This window comes from Bemisia tabaci, chromosome 4, assembly GCF_918797505.1.
Source record: "Bemisia tabaci chromosome 4, PGI_BMITA_v3".
NCBI classification, from domain to species: domain Eukaryota; kingdom Metazoa; phylum Arthropoda; class Insecta; order Hemiptera; family Aleyrodidae; genus Bemisia; species Bemisia tabaci.
The window spans coordinates 13,618,266-13,634,717 of record NC_092796.1 but is presented as its reverse complement, the minus strand read 5'-3'; the positions used below and the strand labels follow the sequence as shown (position 1 = coordinate 13,634,717).

The following is a 16,452-nucleotide window of genomic DNA, read 5'->3' as shown; positions in this document are numbered from 1 at the left end:
TGTTTTTTTTAGAACTTTCGAGGGCTCAGCAAAATGTTGCAGGAAAAAATAAGTAACATGGTGATACTGTTTCTCACAGTAAGAGACAAGTACTAGTAACAGTAAAAAGATTGATCTTGTGAGAGAAAATGTTCGTTAGTATACTTATTTCAAGTTTTTTTGATAATCTCAACAACTTACCGAAGCACATGCCACATAAACCTTGAAGAATAGTTAAAATAACAACCAGGACAAGGTTTCCTTTGCATTCAACCCCAAAGACAGCTATCATGAAAATTAAAACTAGAGCAGTTTGTCCAACCATGACTACAAACTGTGTGATGACGTGAGAGAACAAAATCTCAAGTGGGGTAACTCCTGAAAAAGAAACAAATATTTATATTTTGAAAAGTAGTTCAACTCGAAGCTTTCAAAGACGTAAATGCGAAGATACAAGGGCCATTCGGAAATCTAAGCTTGAATATATAGACATAAATGCGAAGATACATGGGCCGTTCTGAAATCTAAGCTTTAACATATCTGTCAGGCTCGACTCCTACTGTCTCCATAGTAAACTTAGATAGTAACACGCACATGGGGGTTCTGGGTTCTAAAAGTTCTCCAAGTTTGCTGTTTCAGTTGCATTAAACGTTTCCTAAACTGAGGATATCAATAGGAGTGTCTATAAAAAAGTTAATTCGAAATAATTCAAAATTGTGGAATTGAGGGATTTTATGTCATATTCAGTACATAAAATTGAGTTTTAAAATTAAATATACTTGAGCAAAGAAACTTGAAAGTCGCTTCCCAGAGGATATTAGCCATTACAATTTGACTCAAGTGGAACTGAAAAAAATTCATAGCAATTGTTGTTTCTTGAAAGTTTTCAATCTTTTAACTTTAAGTTTACAGAAGAATTCAAGATTTAATTGACTTCATTTGCGGATATTTTCATTGGTATTAATGTCTGCAAGAAATTTTGAAAAAAAATAACTAAAGGAATTATTCGATTCTGACCTCATCTAGTGGTCTGTTACGTTTGATTCACCTAATATTCAAATAAAGGGATTAATGAATTTGCCTCATATAGCCTCTATGCAAGAATGATAAACTTAGCATCTGCTGAATTCAAAAACTGGTATCAAATAGAGTAAACTTGAATTACCTGCAACCCAACTTCTGTCTAGGAGCCCCTCCATTCGCTCAATAATGAGAGCTGAAGATGTCAAAGCAACGGCCAAGAAGAAAACGATTCTGCAAACAAATGGGAAAAATTAATTTCGATGTTTAAAATAACGAAAAGATGTCTTGATCAAACTTGAAAAGCTGTCACATCGGATTGAAATCAACTCATAAATTCTGCAGTATTCTATAATGTCATACTTAAACTCTTGGAATAGAATTTTTGACTGAAATTTTGGTAATTTTCACAGGAAAGTGCTCAAAAAATAAGTAATTATAATTGGAATTAATGGTCAATTGCTATTTTTTGAGTGAATAAAGAATAGATTGAGTCATTTCAACTTACGTCAGAATAACACCAGGAGCGACGAAGTCAGTGAAACTTGGGTCGTTACTTCCATAAATAGGTTCTTTAAACTGCAAACAAACATTTTGTTGTTGTGAGAAAACATGTAGGTATACAAGTACGGGCAGAAAAGTAAAAATAACAGAATAATAAAATTACGATAAAAAATACGATATTGGATCATCTTTTAAATTTGTATTCAACATTTTCTTGGTACATCTTACATTTAAGGAAAAAATGTGTTTCTTTTTTTATTCAAATGTTCTCTTTTTTTTATTGGAAACACTATCACAACAGTATGATTAAAATTGGCAATATGCCGCTCAGCTCTAAAAAAAAAGCCCATGGTTCTTTTTTTTCTTTCTTCTTTTTTTAGTCTTCATATTACATTTCCTTGCTTATACCTGGATCAATCAGTTTTTATCCATGCTAGTTTCACTTATAAAAAGGTTGAGAGCACTTGTCCTAATTGGACTTTTTACTCACTTGAATTGGAATATCAGCTAGCTTGGGATTCTGATCGCATGATGTCAATAAATCTTGTGCAAAATCTCTGTAAGATATTTGCAGATCACGGTTCAGCATGAGTCCAATTTGTTGATCTGTAAGAGGTAAAAACCAAAGGATAAGCAAGCGTGTAATGCACATATTAGATTGTAAGCTACATTCAAACGGGTGAATCAAATAAGTAAATTTGAAAAAAAAAATTCAGAAAAACACTTTTAAAGTTGAATAAATACGAGGACCTTTATGTTGGGAATGAACTCTAAATTCTAAGTAATCTCTAAACTTTAGAGCCCAATAAATTACCGCAAGCATTAAATTTTGTCGACTAAGGGTATAAAGAGACAGTTTATACTTGAATAACTTGATTTTTTGAGATTGCCTCTCACCTGTATCTGCGATACATTTTTGTTATAGTCGTAGTTTTTATCGGGAATGGTGTTCAGTGAAAAGAGTCTTTGGCGCATTAAAAATTGTACGCAAGGTTTTGCAGGGGTAAAAAACTTTTTGTGTACGAAATAAAAAACCCTTTTTGGTATTTCTCGTCGAAAATGTAAGTAGGTATATAAAATTTACTTGGAAAAAAAAGTAGGGGGCAAAATTATTTTAAATTCTGTTACCTATTGTTTTTATCAATTGAAACATGAAGTGAAGTAGAATGAAAGCAACATACTAAATGTAGAATGTATGAACAATTTTTTTTGTCAAAATGTGATTGAATAAGTACCAAAAAAAACTCATGAGAGTGCGAGGTAGCTTTTTCAAGTAAACAAAAGATGGAAAGAAACTAAAAAAGGTTTCCTCATTCATTCATTTATTCATACTATCACTTTTTTTAAACAAGTCTGGACCCTTTAAAGAACAGTGTATGTTGTTGTATGTGATGTTCTGTATGATTGTCACTGTGTTTATGCTTAAAGGGTTAACGCAAATTTCCCTGGAGAGGAACTTCATTCTAAAATTCCGAAAGAAAAAATCCTTACTTGACATATCCAGCCAGACTCTGATTTCACTTTGATCCAGTGTCTCTGTGTCTGCATCACGGCCAAGCACCATTCTAGCTACAAGGGCATCTGTGAAATTATCCGTGAAATACAGTGCTCCCCATGCGTCCCCGACTTTCACTGCTTGTATTGCACTTTCCACGTCTCGATAGTGATCCTAGCAAATATAAGGTCAAGATAAGTTCAATAATTCTTAAAAACTGCCTGAGGCATTTGCTGCAACTGTTCAGAAAGGAATACACAACTCGGAAATAATGCTAGAATTAAAGGTTAATGTAGAGAATTTACCTGTATTATTGTATCATTCGGTAAAGAGTTCAGGTAACGACAACTTAGATAGCTAAATGTGCAATTGGTGTTAATTGGGCAGTATGAGCTATTAAAGTCCATTTCATGATTAACTATGGCCAAATGAAGTCCAGTTGGATCTCTTCCAATAGCCAGACAGAAAAGAATGACTTGCATCACAGGTAAAACAAAAATGAAAAGCATAACTCTGCAACAGAAAAAAATTCACAACTTGGATTAGAAAGGGAATTTTGCAACAACAGATACCTACAGCCCAGGGGGTTTTCAAGGATTCCCCCCCCCCCCATAGATTATGAACCTAGGCCACTGTTATTGAAAATCTTAGGCGACGCCAACACAATGGTAGTATCAATTTAGTATCAAATATGGTTAGATAGATAGACATATAGATTCGACACTTGGAGGACAAAGCCCAAAACATGAAAACTCTATGCAGTTTATTGTAGGTATCCAATATGGTACTATTTATTATCAAATTTTGTTGTGGTTTCATTTCGTTTAAAAAAATTTTGAGATAAAAGTTGAAAGTTCAAAAAAGTTGACTCGTATATCTTGGAAATTCTTGGATCTGATGCATGTCTGTGCCTGTAAAAACTGTCAGTACTTAAATTTGTCTTAAATTTGAACTGAGAGCAAGTTTATGATGGACCTACCCAACGTTTCTCCACATCCTGAGGAAATTTTTCTGCAACAGAGCTCGAGTTTTCCCCTTTGTTGTTAGATTGCAGCAGGCTGAGCAGTCATCACAGTCAGCAGCCGGTTCTCCCATCATTTCCATTTTCTTACCGTTCACCTATAAATTTGAAAGCAGAGACTAGTAAAAGGTACAAGGTACTCCTTTGTCAAAGAGGTACAGGAAAAAAAACGGAAGTTCATACTTAGGTTTTATTTGATGAGAAGTAGAGAATTCAACGGTTCCAGTAGCAACTAAATTCTGCTCCTTTTGCTGAAAAAATTTTCTGATGAATTCCCTTAAGTGATCACTGTGGCTTGCCTTTTAAATAAGATATCAGATAATAGGCTGCAACTACGTAACTGTGTAGGTATTTGCACTTAAGCTATATGAAGGGTGAATAATTTTTAATCTCTAAACAATCCTAAAGTATTTGTCTCAAGAAAGATCAGTGAGCATGATTTTCCTGTCATGTTTTTGAGTCGTCAAAGTTTGATTATGAAAGTTTCACTCAAAAGGTATCAGAAAGGTATCTCAAAATCTGTCAGAGTTACTGTTTACTGTTGACACATACTCCAGTTTTAATTTTTTAGGTAGAATGATTGAGGCGGTGGACAAATTTCTTTTTTTACTGAACTTCGTCATAATGCAAAATCAGAGCAACTAATTACACGGAGTTGATAGCAAGGGAGCATCAACCGGCAAGCAATCAATGATGGTTCAATTCACTTACATCATAGTGTCCATTTGACTGGTCTTGAATTAAAATCTCTTTCGATTGGTGGAAGTTGAGGCCAATGACACCGCTCTCTTCAGACACGTAAACATCCTTTTTCCCCCACCCAAGAGTGGCCTGAAAGTAAAAGAAAGATTTTGATAAGTGAAGATGTAACATGCCAATAATGGGTACAAAATCACTCACTTTTGCAAGAATGAGCTTTTTTATGTAAAAATTTTTTTTCTTTTTTTGGAAGGAATTTTATTAAAATATAACATAACTACTACAAGTATTTCCTTGTATCTATCTACACGGTTTAAAACTAAAACTAAACGAATTGCATTAAATTTACAGGGTAACGTTAGATAATACGTGATTATATATACATTAAATAAATATTAAAGGGCACACTGAAGTCTGGCAGAATAGGTACCTGTAAGAAATTAGGTTCAATGTCATGATCAAATCAGTTATGCTCTTTGTTACCATTACTTTTAGAATCTGCAGGAAATTTATTTAAATGTAGATGATTTACCAACATAAAAGGCAATAGGTATTGCTGCAATTTCTAAAATTTTTGCTTAATCTCTGCCCTTATCTTCTTCATTAGAGAAAAGAAATCATTGCAAAAACCGGTAGTTACTAATTTGAAACAAGTCAAAACTAAATAAAGTTGCCAGTTTTTTTACCTATTCTGAACTTTGCAATGATGAGGCTCTGAATAAAGACGCATCGGCCACTTGTTCACAAAAAATTGAAACATCTTTCACCTAAGTTTCCTTCCAAGCCGATAATAATCGAATTATTGCCTATTAATCACTGACAATTAGTATTTAGTAGAGGAGGCTCGATTATACTTTTCCTCACAAAATTTTACTTCCAGTTCATCTTCCTTGAATCGTGCAGTGTATAGAAACCTAAAGAAGACTATTATTCTTTTCTTATTGAGCCATATCTTAAAGATGCAGGATGCGGTTTGGAGAGAAACTTCGAGAGAACTTACGAGTGAGATGTTATTTGACATGTTGATTTCTGGAATGTTAGTGTTGTCATTTCCTTGGTTCCTACTCAGTTTCAAGAAGACCTCCTCAAGACTTTGGCAACCGTACATAGAGAGCAACACTTGCGGCGATTCCTCAGCCAACAAGCGACCGCTACGCATCAGACCGATCTAAAAACAAAAGCAACAACAAAAATTAAACTTTCTATAGATCACCTATCACCAAATATGACCAAAAATGTAATAATTGGTCAACTGCAAAAAACCAGTAGGTACAATTTTGTAAAATAGACCGAAAAAGAAATACCATATAGCTTCCAAAAGAGCAATATGTCAAACATCCAGTTCACCTTCCAATAAAATTTTCACCCCTTCATTTATGAATTTTTTTTTGTAAAATTATTTGACCCTGGTCCTTTACCACTTTCAAACTCCAAGGATTAAAATAGAGTTTCAAGTACCTACTTACAAGCAGTCATACAAGCGATTAACTCTAAGCGATTTAAAATCATTATTAATGTTAATGTCTGGGACACCCCCCCCCCCCCCGGCCGGAATTTTTCGATCCAGCCCTGGTAAAAATTGGCGACAAGAGCAGCGTTTCAAAATACCATAGGAATTCCATACCATAGGAAATAGCTGGGTAAAGAAGGCTACAGAAAATCATAGAGCTGGCTGTAGAATGCGGAGAAAATCATACGGCCGGGCTATACGAAGCGATAAAAAATTATGCAGTCGGGCTATAGCTCCTATCGCCGGGCTTTACACTTTATCGCCTGGCTCTTGCTTTTTCGCCATCGATTATAAAAGGCTATAAGAAATTGTGTAAAAATGCATGTGCTTTGGAAATCATTAAGTTTGATACGGAACCATCTTAATACTTACAAAACACACATTATATTTTCCTTTCATACATATTTTTTTTCATCAATTAAAATTAAAATAATCCATACAGGACGTGCAAACATTATAAAATCACTAGGGGGCTATGCCCCCTGGCCGCTACGCGGCCCAACCCCCTGAAGGCGCTCCGCGCCATCAATGGGCCGCTTCGCGGCCCTATTTTTACCCTCCTATCAGTGTTAGTTTTATTTTGCCCCTAAAAAAATACGATATGAGGTATAGGTACTTTAATTTTAAACTTTACTTAAAATTACTTTAAAATTAAAAGGACGCGTTTTGGAATGACTGCTTGATGAAATATTGCAGTAAAACAATGAACAATGACAGTCAGGTAATAATTAAGATTTCATAAGTCGGGGATCGAACCCACACTGTGATCAAAGCGGACGCATTTGACGTCTTTAGACGACTCGGCCACCGCTCGACATGAAGTCGCAGGTGCGAATCTTGTGTAGATAAGTGTAGAGGTGATGCGCAGGCTACCCAGCTACTGCGCAACCTCCTCGACCATTGCGCATCCTCCCGCGCATAGCGGTAGCAGTACCGGAGCATTCTGTAAACTCACTCACTTTTATAACGTGATTGTAAAAAAACCTGGGTCCTTTTTCCAAAATCTGATTGCAGCGGGCTCATCTAGGGCCTATTACCTGTCGATTTACGCAAAAATCATGGAAATCGGCCCGGTAGAACGTTCAAACGAACTATGACAAAAATTATAAATTTACATTGTTTAAATGGGAGAATTCGCAACTTTACCACGTAATATAAAAAAACCTGGGCCATACTTTGAAAATCTGAAAAGAGTTGGCTTATCTAGAGGCAATTGCCCGTCGATTTACGCAAAAATCATGAAAATCGGCCCGGTAGAACGCTGGCACTAAGCGTTACCAGTTTCGCAAAATTAGGAGGTCTCGGAGCTTATAGTATAGATGAGTTGAATAACGCTGACTCCGCCAAAGCGGAGCGGCGACGCACTGGCGCCTCCAAACCTAACAGGGATACTTCACGCATTGCGCAACGCGTGAAGTATCCCTGTTAGGTTTGTAGGCGCCAATGCGCGTTTTGCGCTGGCTGCCCGCCAGCCGAGCCGCGCCGCAGCGTACCACGGCGCTTGAAGCAACTATTTAACACCAGAGGTATTGCACAGTATCATACGAAACTGAAGGCGTTCTAATATATCAGGAATGGCAGGCATCCGTCAAAAGTACGAAGCTTTCCTCGCAAAATAAATCAAGATACTACGGCCCAAAAAGAGAGCGGTAGTCCAAAAACTCACCAAGTCCTAGCATCCGTAATTAGTAACGTTTAGCATACACTTTATCGCCTGGCTGTTACTCAATCGCCATCGGCTATAAAAGGCTATAAGAAATTGTGTGTAGCCGGCTATAGAAGCTATTGGAAATCTTACAGCCGGCTGTAGGCCTATGGTATTTTGGAACACAGATCCTACTGCCAATTTTTACCAGGGAGTTTGCTCCTGGTTGAAATCGTTAATATTTGCAATTTTTTCCAAAAACTGCAACTATGCGTTTCGTCCTCCAAGTCCCTCATTTAACTGATCTCATATGTTTTTTGTTTGTTTTGTTTTGTTTTTGTTTTTGCTTGGTTTTGTTTTGTTTTGTTTTTGTTTGTTTGTTTGTTTGTTTGTTTGTTTGTTTGTTTGTTTGTTTGTTTGTTTGTTTGTTTTTTTGCCTGAGAATGACCTCAAACGATAAAACCTAAGATACCGATAGTTATTATAGCATAAATTATACCCAACCTCCCAAATACTTCTAGTTTCCCAGCTTCACTACTAATTAAACGAGACACAATACCAAACCCTGGTAAAATAAGAACATAAACTTCTGGATGACCAAAAAACCAAAATAGATGCTGGTATAAGATAGGGTCACCTCCCCCCAAAGGATCGTTGTCACTCTCTGTTTTTCTGTGTTTTCTTTTGTTTTATTTTTTCATTTTGTTTTATTTTTTCATTTTTTTTTTATTTTTTAATTTTTTTAACTCATCCCTGAGTAAAAAAGGTGCAAAGGCGGCGTTTGACGGAAGTCTTCGCGACTTAGCGGCCGCCCTCGGCGCGTTTTCCCGGATCCGCGTCGAGGAAGGCGGAGCGGAGAGGTCCGATTTCGCGAGCGCAATTAAAGCTCCGGTGAATATTTTCACGACACGGCGACGGCGACGGATGATGACGGCTCACGTGAGGAGGACTCGCCGCGCCGAAGAGCAATAATAATTAATGAAACGCTCGATAACAATGCGCTAATGACATCGCTCCTCCAGCGTCGAGCGCCCGCGTCCGATCCGCAATTTAATGTTATGAAAAATACGCCCTTGAATCTCCGATACTTTTATCCACCAGCCGCGCCGCACAGTGGATCTACACGGAAAAAAAAAATTGCTGATTCAACAATTCAATTGCTAAGAACGGTGAGTGCAATGTTTCAACGCAGATTTTACAACAAAAAAATGCTACTTTAACCACATTGTAAACTAATTTAACCACGGGGGTGGTTAAAGTAGCATTTTTGTGTTGTAAAATCTGCGTTGAAACATAGCACTCACTGTTTTTAGCAATTGAATTGCTGAATCAGTAATTCTTTTTTTTCGGTGTAGTCAATCAGAGAAGTCGGACAGGAAATTGTTGACTAAAACTGCAAATTTTGATGTTTAATTCGTCACATTTTAAATTTTTAGGGGTGCGTCTAGGAGAAAATTTCACTAGAAAACCAATGAAACTACTTTTAAAATCTCAAAGTTTTGTACAAACGGAGTTATAAGCGTTTGAAGTTTCCGCATTTTGTCCAACCTCTCCTATTGACTCGATCCACTGTGCGTCGCCGCCGATGATCCTCGCCTGCTCGGCCAACTCCACCGCGGAATTTTTTCTCGCGTCCATACGTCATGCCGCGAAGGAAAAAAAACTTTGGGCCGTACGCGTACGCAATATTAAAGCTTCCGGTCCAGGTTAGCGGGGTTCGCGGTCTAACGAATCCAACGCCGGTTTCAGGGTTGCCGCAGAATGAAGAAAATCAAATTCCCTGAAATACCCCTGATTTCCCCCGACCCATTTTGGTGAAATTCCTTGGAAATAGAAGATATGTCAGATGGTTAAAAAGACTTAATTTCAAATCGCTTCCAAGCAAAATCTATTGTTTGAAACATCAAACTTAGTCTAGAAAGCAAACACGGGTGACTTGACAATTTTTCCCAGGCATTTTCGTCATTTTCCTTGACTTTAAAAATTTTACGGCTTTTTTCGATATTCCTTGACTGTGGCAACCTGAGGCCGTTCACAAAATTCGTACGTTAAGCTGAAAATCGGATTTTTTGACTCCCACTTCTCGCTCGTGACGCACTCTTGAAAACAAGTTTAAGCCCCTTAAAAAAATTACGTGACGCTTTATTCAACCTCCCATTCCTCAAATGGGCGTTTTGTGGTGAAGTTTGAAAGGAAAAATTGCCAACTCGCGTCGGTTTTTCGTTTTTTTTAAAGTTGCGAGAAAATTTCAATGAACGATTCCAGCGTTACTTGACGCAATCCATAACTTTCCATCCTCACTGTAACACACCCATAACGTGAGCTGAGACCCCCCCCCCCCTTCCCACTCTAAGCGTTATATAAATATGAGCGGCCACCAGTCAAAGTTTTCGGTAGTTATTTTGAAGACTTTAACGCATCATAGAAAAGTAGATTTATTTTTCCAAGAGCTTTTTAGCCTTTCGAGACTTTCTTCTTTACCATCAAACTTGCGAAAAGCCATCTAGATGCTTTGCAATAAATTATATTTATAATACTTGCTTACTTCATTAATTGAGTATATTTTCGATCGAATCGATGTCGATTGGTTCAACCGGTTTCATCGATTCTTGTCGATTTGGTGCTACATCGGTCGGCCCGCTTTATAAAATAGCACTTTAAAGTTTGTCCCGAGCGAGGATTGTGCTGTTTTACAATGATACCACTATTCGACCACGTGGGAGCTCGTATTGCCTGCACTAATAATTGAAGGCGAACTGACATGACATTAATTTGATCTTATCCCTTTCGATAAAAAGCTGTTTTATTTTCTTACTTCCTCGTTTCTTATACCTCTTTTCCTCTTTTTCAGCCTCTTTCATTCATCTTCATCCTCTTCATTTTCTTTCTGTTTCTTTTCTTCGCACCTACTATCGCTTTGATTGCGACATTTTTGCTTTAGGCCACTGATATGAATGAGAGTAACTCACCGTATGCGCTTGTCTGGCCTCTTCGATGTAATGCGTCGTGATGATGACGGTTTTGTTTCCATCCTTCGTGATTTGCACGAGATGGTTCCATATACTGAAAACATGAGGAACACGGTGAAAATTAATGAATAACTCACATTGATGCGGGCATTGTAAATTTACGTGAATTACGGGGACTGCCATTTATAGTGAAAGGAAGTAGAGAAAATAAAAATAAACGCCGAAGATGTGTCAGGGTGTCTAGTTTTTTTTATTTTGAGAAATCCTGATTTTTGACTGTTAAATCCTAATTCCATAATTTTTCCAAATCCTGATTTTTTGCGGAGAAAAATTAAAATGTCTGCATTCACAAAAATAGCTCGATAAAAAAATCCGATCGGACGGCCGACTTTTCTCGAATCCAGATTTTACGACCGATTTTCCCTCGAATCCTGATGAATTTGGGATTGACTCCTGATAGAATCAGGAAAATCCTGATGCTAGACACCCTGTGTGTGGGTGTAAAAGTGCCTTTCAATTTTAGGCTAAGGAAAAAATCCGCACTATACAGTGAGTGGATAAGAATTTATCAGCCCCCAAGTACCTCTTTTATAAAATCGTGATGAAAATCAACAGGAAACTCTTACCTTTGCCTAAGAAGTGGATCAACACCGACTGTAGGCTCGTCTAAAATAAGCAGTTCTGGATCGTGCATGAGGGCAACAGCGAATGACACTCGCCTTTGTTGACCACCACTAAAATCAAGAAAAACATCAATCAGATAACAATTGAAAAGGAAGAATAGACCTCATAAATATGCGACTGTTCACGGAAAAATAAATTCTAGAAAAACTTTCTCCGACGACTCAAAATCAAAACGACAGCATTGCACAGAGGAATGTTTGCGAACATTTTGCAACGGAAAACGCTTAAGAGTGTCAGATCAAGCAGGATTTGCGCTGCTTTGAATAATAAAATTGTTCAAAGCTTTGATCTGTCATATTTGAGGCTTAATATTGGATAAAAATGCAACCTCACGTATTTTATTGGTAAGAAAATCGAAATGGCTTCTTCCTTATTCTTTGAAATATTGGAGAGGGTCTTGTAGGAAATATTGAAATTCTCCTTTTTAAATTCGCTTGAAAATCACTTTCTTAAAATACCTATGCTCCTATAAGAACCATGAATTCCCTCTTTTTATGGATGGCCAATAATGGCCATATTATTGATGAGGTTCACATTCTTTAATTTTGATGAGTTGACAACGTCTTGAAAATGCGAGTCAGGCATAAAGCCGTAGATTCTCACAGGCAAACTGGTCTATAAATTAAATACAATTTATTTCTCCACAAAAATAGATGCGTTTTTTAACGTGTCCACGTGCTTGGCATCTTTTTGCTAAGCTCGGTCCAACACAAATTTTTCTTTCAGTGCCAGAATTCTGTCATTAAAGTAAGAGCTGCTCAAAGAATCGAATGGGGAACAAAGGGGTCAATAAGTTGCAATTGCGCTTGCCATAAATACTGCGTTCACGCATTGTTCTCCAACTAATTAAATTCGTGCTTTAGTGCTAACGAAGCTCGCATATCGAAGAGTGAGATGGACCATAAAACTAGTTTCCGTCTCTGTTTCGAGCTGAAATGAACGCAAATCAAATCGATCTGAAGACAAACTCATTTACGTACGGCGAATGACTCTAGGGTTCGGTTCCACTCTAAATTCTTTCTTTCTTTGTTACAATATGTATACTTCTGAACTTGTCAAAACATCACCTCATGATCCAGTGCACTATCTATAGTAGCCCAATGCCCTACCCCTCGTTGGTTAATAAGTCGTTTCTTAAACAAAGGAATGCAACCGTTCATTGCTGCAACTTTCATTATTCATACTAAAATTTAGTTACGTTCTTTCATACGTTGCTGATTTCCTCAGCACATTTTGGTAAAATTCCCGGACCTTTATGAATAAGCCAGATGATTTGAAAAACGTATTTTGAAATAATTTCCAAGCAAAATCTGTTGTTCGAACTGTTAAACCCATTCTGGAAAGCAAATAAAGGTGACCTAACAATTTTTCCCTGACAATTTCGTCATTATCCCTGACGGTTCCAAGTATTCCCTGACTTTATAAAATTCCATGACATTGCCCAGTATTCCCTGACCCTGGCAACCCTAATTAAAGGAAAAGGAACGTCCGAAGGCTCATAGGGCGTTTTTTCCTGTACAAACGTTACGAGCTACATAGACATACCGTCCGTTCTGGGCTCAGAGACCGAAAGTTCCGGGTGCTGAAGCCGCAGCTTCGACTGCTCCGAGTGCTACGCCCGGAACTTTCGACCTCTGAGCCCGTAACGCAGATGGTATGTCTATACAGCCCGTAAGTACGGCTTCCACGGCAGGAGTTTTTTTTTTTCCTGCGCACGGTGGAATACGCGATCAAGAATTTAAGAGCCTCGGAGGACTGGTCGCGTAGACAATCATGAAGTGTGAATAAACGACGAGAATCCGAAGAAATCCCGGATCGGAGGTTGGAGGAAGCTGCGGTTGGGGCCGGAGGGGGGCGGCGGGGGATGGAGTAAAAAGCGCGTAAGTTCGAGGCCGCGGAGCCGACGGGGTAATCCGCAGCCGGAGCCGCACACTAATGCGCCTTGATCGGTGCCCGAGCGAAACGCACGCCGCACACAGGATCTAGTAAATAGGAGAAGTCGGACAAAACTTGGCAACTTTGAAAGCTTATATTTTCGAAAATATGAAACAAAAAACTTCAAGAATGGTTTTATTGGGTTTTTCGTGAAATTTCCCATCGGAGACACCCATTGAAATGGAATTTGTGGCTATACAGGGTGTCTACTAAAACAGGCTGCCCAAAAATCAGTACTTTTACAGTGCTTTTTCAGCACATACCCAAGAAATACAGTACCTCCTCAACAGAAAAATTCATTACTTTTTAAGCCAATTAAGGAAATTCGAAAAATTTCAAACATTTGCGTTTCTCGCTCAAATTGCGACGAAAATGACAAAAAATCCGGACCTTCTTGCGGAATTTCTGCACTTTTACGGTACTTCCGGACCGCCCTTAAAAAATCAGTACCATTTCCAAACTTTCTGGAAATTCCGGACTTGTAGATACCCTGCCATACAAACATCATAATTTGAAATTTTAGTCGAAAACTTCATGTCCGACTTTTTCTATCAGCTCGTTCCGCTGTGCGGCGCACGGTTCGGGTCGCCGAGCAGCGCGCACCAGTCAAGGATTTCAACAGTCTTTTCCACATTTTCAATGTAAATTGCTTCTCGCCATCGCCGAAAGCTCCGCTTTCGTCCAGACTCCTTCGACCACTCGCTACTCGGCAATCGGCTCCGCCTTAAAAATCCAACCCCCCTCCCCCCTCCCACACTTGCTCTTCGACACTTGAGGTCCAATGAGTATGTCGTGAACTTTAGCTCGAGCGAACAGAAGCGTGGTCACTAAAATAAAGAATGGCTCAAAATCCCGATGGATGCATCTACTTAGATGCGCCAATAAGAAAGACCGAAATTCATTCTTAACTTCTCATTCTGCATAAAGACGCCTATGTACCATCACACTCCGGACCGACAGCCCCTTCCAGCAGGCTGGTTATTAAAATTGATAGATGAAGCGATAGACGAAGGAAGCAAGGGGAAAATTGAGCCATTCTTTTGAATGAAACGGGCCAGAATGAACCCGATTCTGATCCAAAAGACTTATTTTGGATCGAAAGCTTGGTCGGAAGCAAAAGTAGAAAATGAGTACGTATGCTCGAGGGGGAAAAAAATGATGCGATTTTTTTAAGCGATGAGGAGAAAAGTTACATCTGCATTATGAAGTTGCATACCTGAGGTTTTTGACGAGCCGGGATTGACTGGGTAAATCTAGGAAATTGAGCAAAAATTGAAGTCTGTCGTTGATTTCTGAAGTTTCCATGCCAAAAATCCACCCGAAGTATTTCATTGTTTCCGCAATTGAAAATTCTCCGTATAAGGCTATCTCCTGCAACACGACACGCAGTGAATTAATAATTTGATGAGTAGATTTTACATCAAAATGGATGGAGCGACAGAGGTGAGTGAGACGTAACCAGGTAGCTAACTATTCGTACATTGAGGAAAAGCTTTTTGCATAGCTCATAATATGAAGGAGCTTCTCCAAGTGAACTCAAGATTTTATGCCTGTTCCTTATCTAATAGTCTCACTAAGCATCCGAATTTGGCGATAAAAAATTAGTTTTGATACGTAAACCCTTTTACATTTAAGAGCTTCGCAAACTACTCCGTACGTGATCTGACTCAAGAAGAAAATCCTGTTTGGTGCGAGCGGAACGTTAACGTTAACAAAATTGGACTACATTCAGCAGAAAGGAACCAAGCCACGTCAATGATTGCCGAATTTGATTGGGCAGTTTAATTTTTTACATGAAAACAGTTGTGCGGATTTTTGTGCAATTTTCAGTGAATTTTCTGCCTAGTGCGAAGCAAATTCCTAAAAATTTCCAAACAAATCCGCACAAACATTCTCTTGTAAATAATTAAATTGCCCGTTTAATTTGGCAATAACTGATGTGGCTTGGTTCCTTTCTGTTAAACGCAGTCCAATCTTCATTCTATTTCGCTTAACTTGTGACGTAAGAGCCCAACTTATCTCAGCTTAGAGGGTCGGCAAAGGTTTTACATACGTCTTGAACCAAGAATAAGCCTTGAGAGGGAACTTGAGAGGGAACTCGATTAGTGCAACATTGAAGTGCACATGACGTCAAGGACGGTGGGTGAGGTAAGAGCAAGCTTCGTTGGAACCAAGGTTACTCCGCGGTCAATAAACCCAACTTTAGGAAACCAGTTCCTCTTTTCTCCAGGCCACTGAGAATTCGTTCTCATATGCTGGCAACATTGGGTCTCATTCGAATGTACTTAAAACAATCGGAGATTTCTCAGGCACGCTGTCGCACCAAAAATCGATTGTTCATGATGGATCTAAATGGGCCTGTAGCAAACTTTTGCCAGAGAAAAACTACACTGGAAAAAAAAACACATTGGATCTAAAGTCCAGACTCTTAAAAACATCGACAAGAAAAACTACTATTGATTCAATCAGATTTAAGCTTAAATCAAGAACCAAGCCTCTTAATTTGAGCGGATTTCCTTTGGATTTAAGCTTGAATCTGATTGAATCAAGAGTCCTTTTTCTTAACAATGTTTTCAAGAGTCTGGACTCTAGATCCAATGTGGTTTTTTTCCCAGTGTAAGAGTTGACTATTGCAGAAAAGATTTGACTCAAAACTCACGATGAGCGCATTGGCAAAGTCTGCAATGCACTTCTAACTTCACAATCTGTGTGAGAAATTTGCGTTTTTCCTAGCTTTCCGCTTCAAAAACTATACTACGGCATAGGCGAACATTTCGTTAGAGGAGTCGCTCCATCCAACACTTCTGCACTGGGATGCTACGCAATATTCAACATGGCCGACGCCGAACCGCCGTAGAACACGTGACGAAGACAAGATCTTATGAACCGGCGTGTTCTTTACATTCTCCTTGCGTTGATAAAGGTCATGGTACTCCCTCACGATTTGCGCGCTAATTATGTTGAATATTGTGTGGCATCCTACTGCGCAAG

At 38.6% G+C, this 16,452-nt stretch overlaps 1 protein-coding gene across 4 annotated transcripts in view; it reads right to left on the bottom strand.

The window, feature by feature from the left end:
* Positions 1-16,452, bottom strand: part of snu (ABC-type transporter snustorr) — a 159,691-nt gene that overhangs the window by 4,472 nt on the left and 138,767 nt on the right. For all 4 annotated transcript variants that reach the window (XM_019047436.2, XM_019047437.2, XM_072299368.1 and 1 more), the window contains exons 4-15: positions 14,678-14,832; positions 11,469-11,576; positions 10,843-10,936; positions 5,719-5,886; positions 4,731-4,850; positions 3,978-4,117; positions 3,304-3,511; positions 2,995-3,172; positions 1,994-2,109; positions 1,508-1,578; positions 1,145-1,233; positions 181-357 (exon numbers count right to left, since the gene is read on the bottom strand). In XM_019047436.2, the coding sequence (XP_018902981.1) occupies positions 181-357; positions 1,145-1,233; positions 1,508-1,578; positions 1,994-2,109; positions 2,995-3,172; positions 3,304-3,511; positions 3,978-4,117; positions 4,731-4,850; positions 5,719-5,886; positions 10,843-10,936; positions 11,469-11,576; positions 14,678-14,832 (1,624 nt within the window). The remainder of the gene's footprint in view (positions 1-180; positions 358-1,144; positions 1,234-1,507; positions 1,579-1,993; positions 2,110-2,994; positions 3,173-3,303; positions 3,512-3,977; positions 4,118-4,730; positions 4,851-5,718; positions 5,887-10,842; positions 10,937-11,468; positions 11,577-14,677; positions 14,833-16,452) is intronic.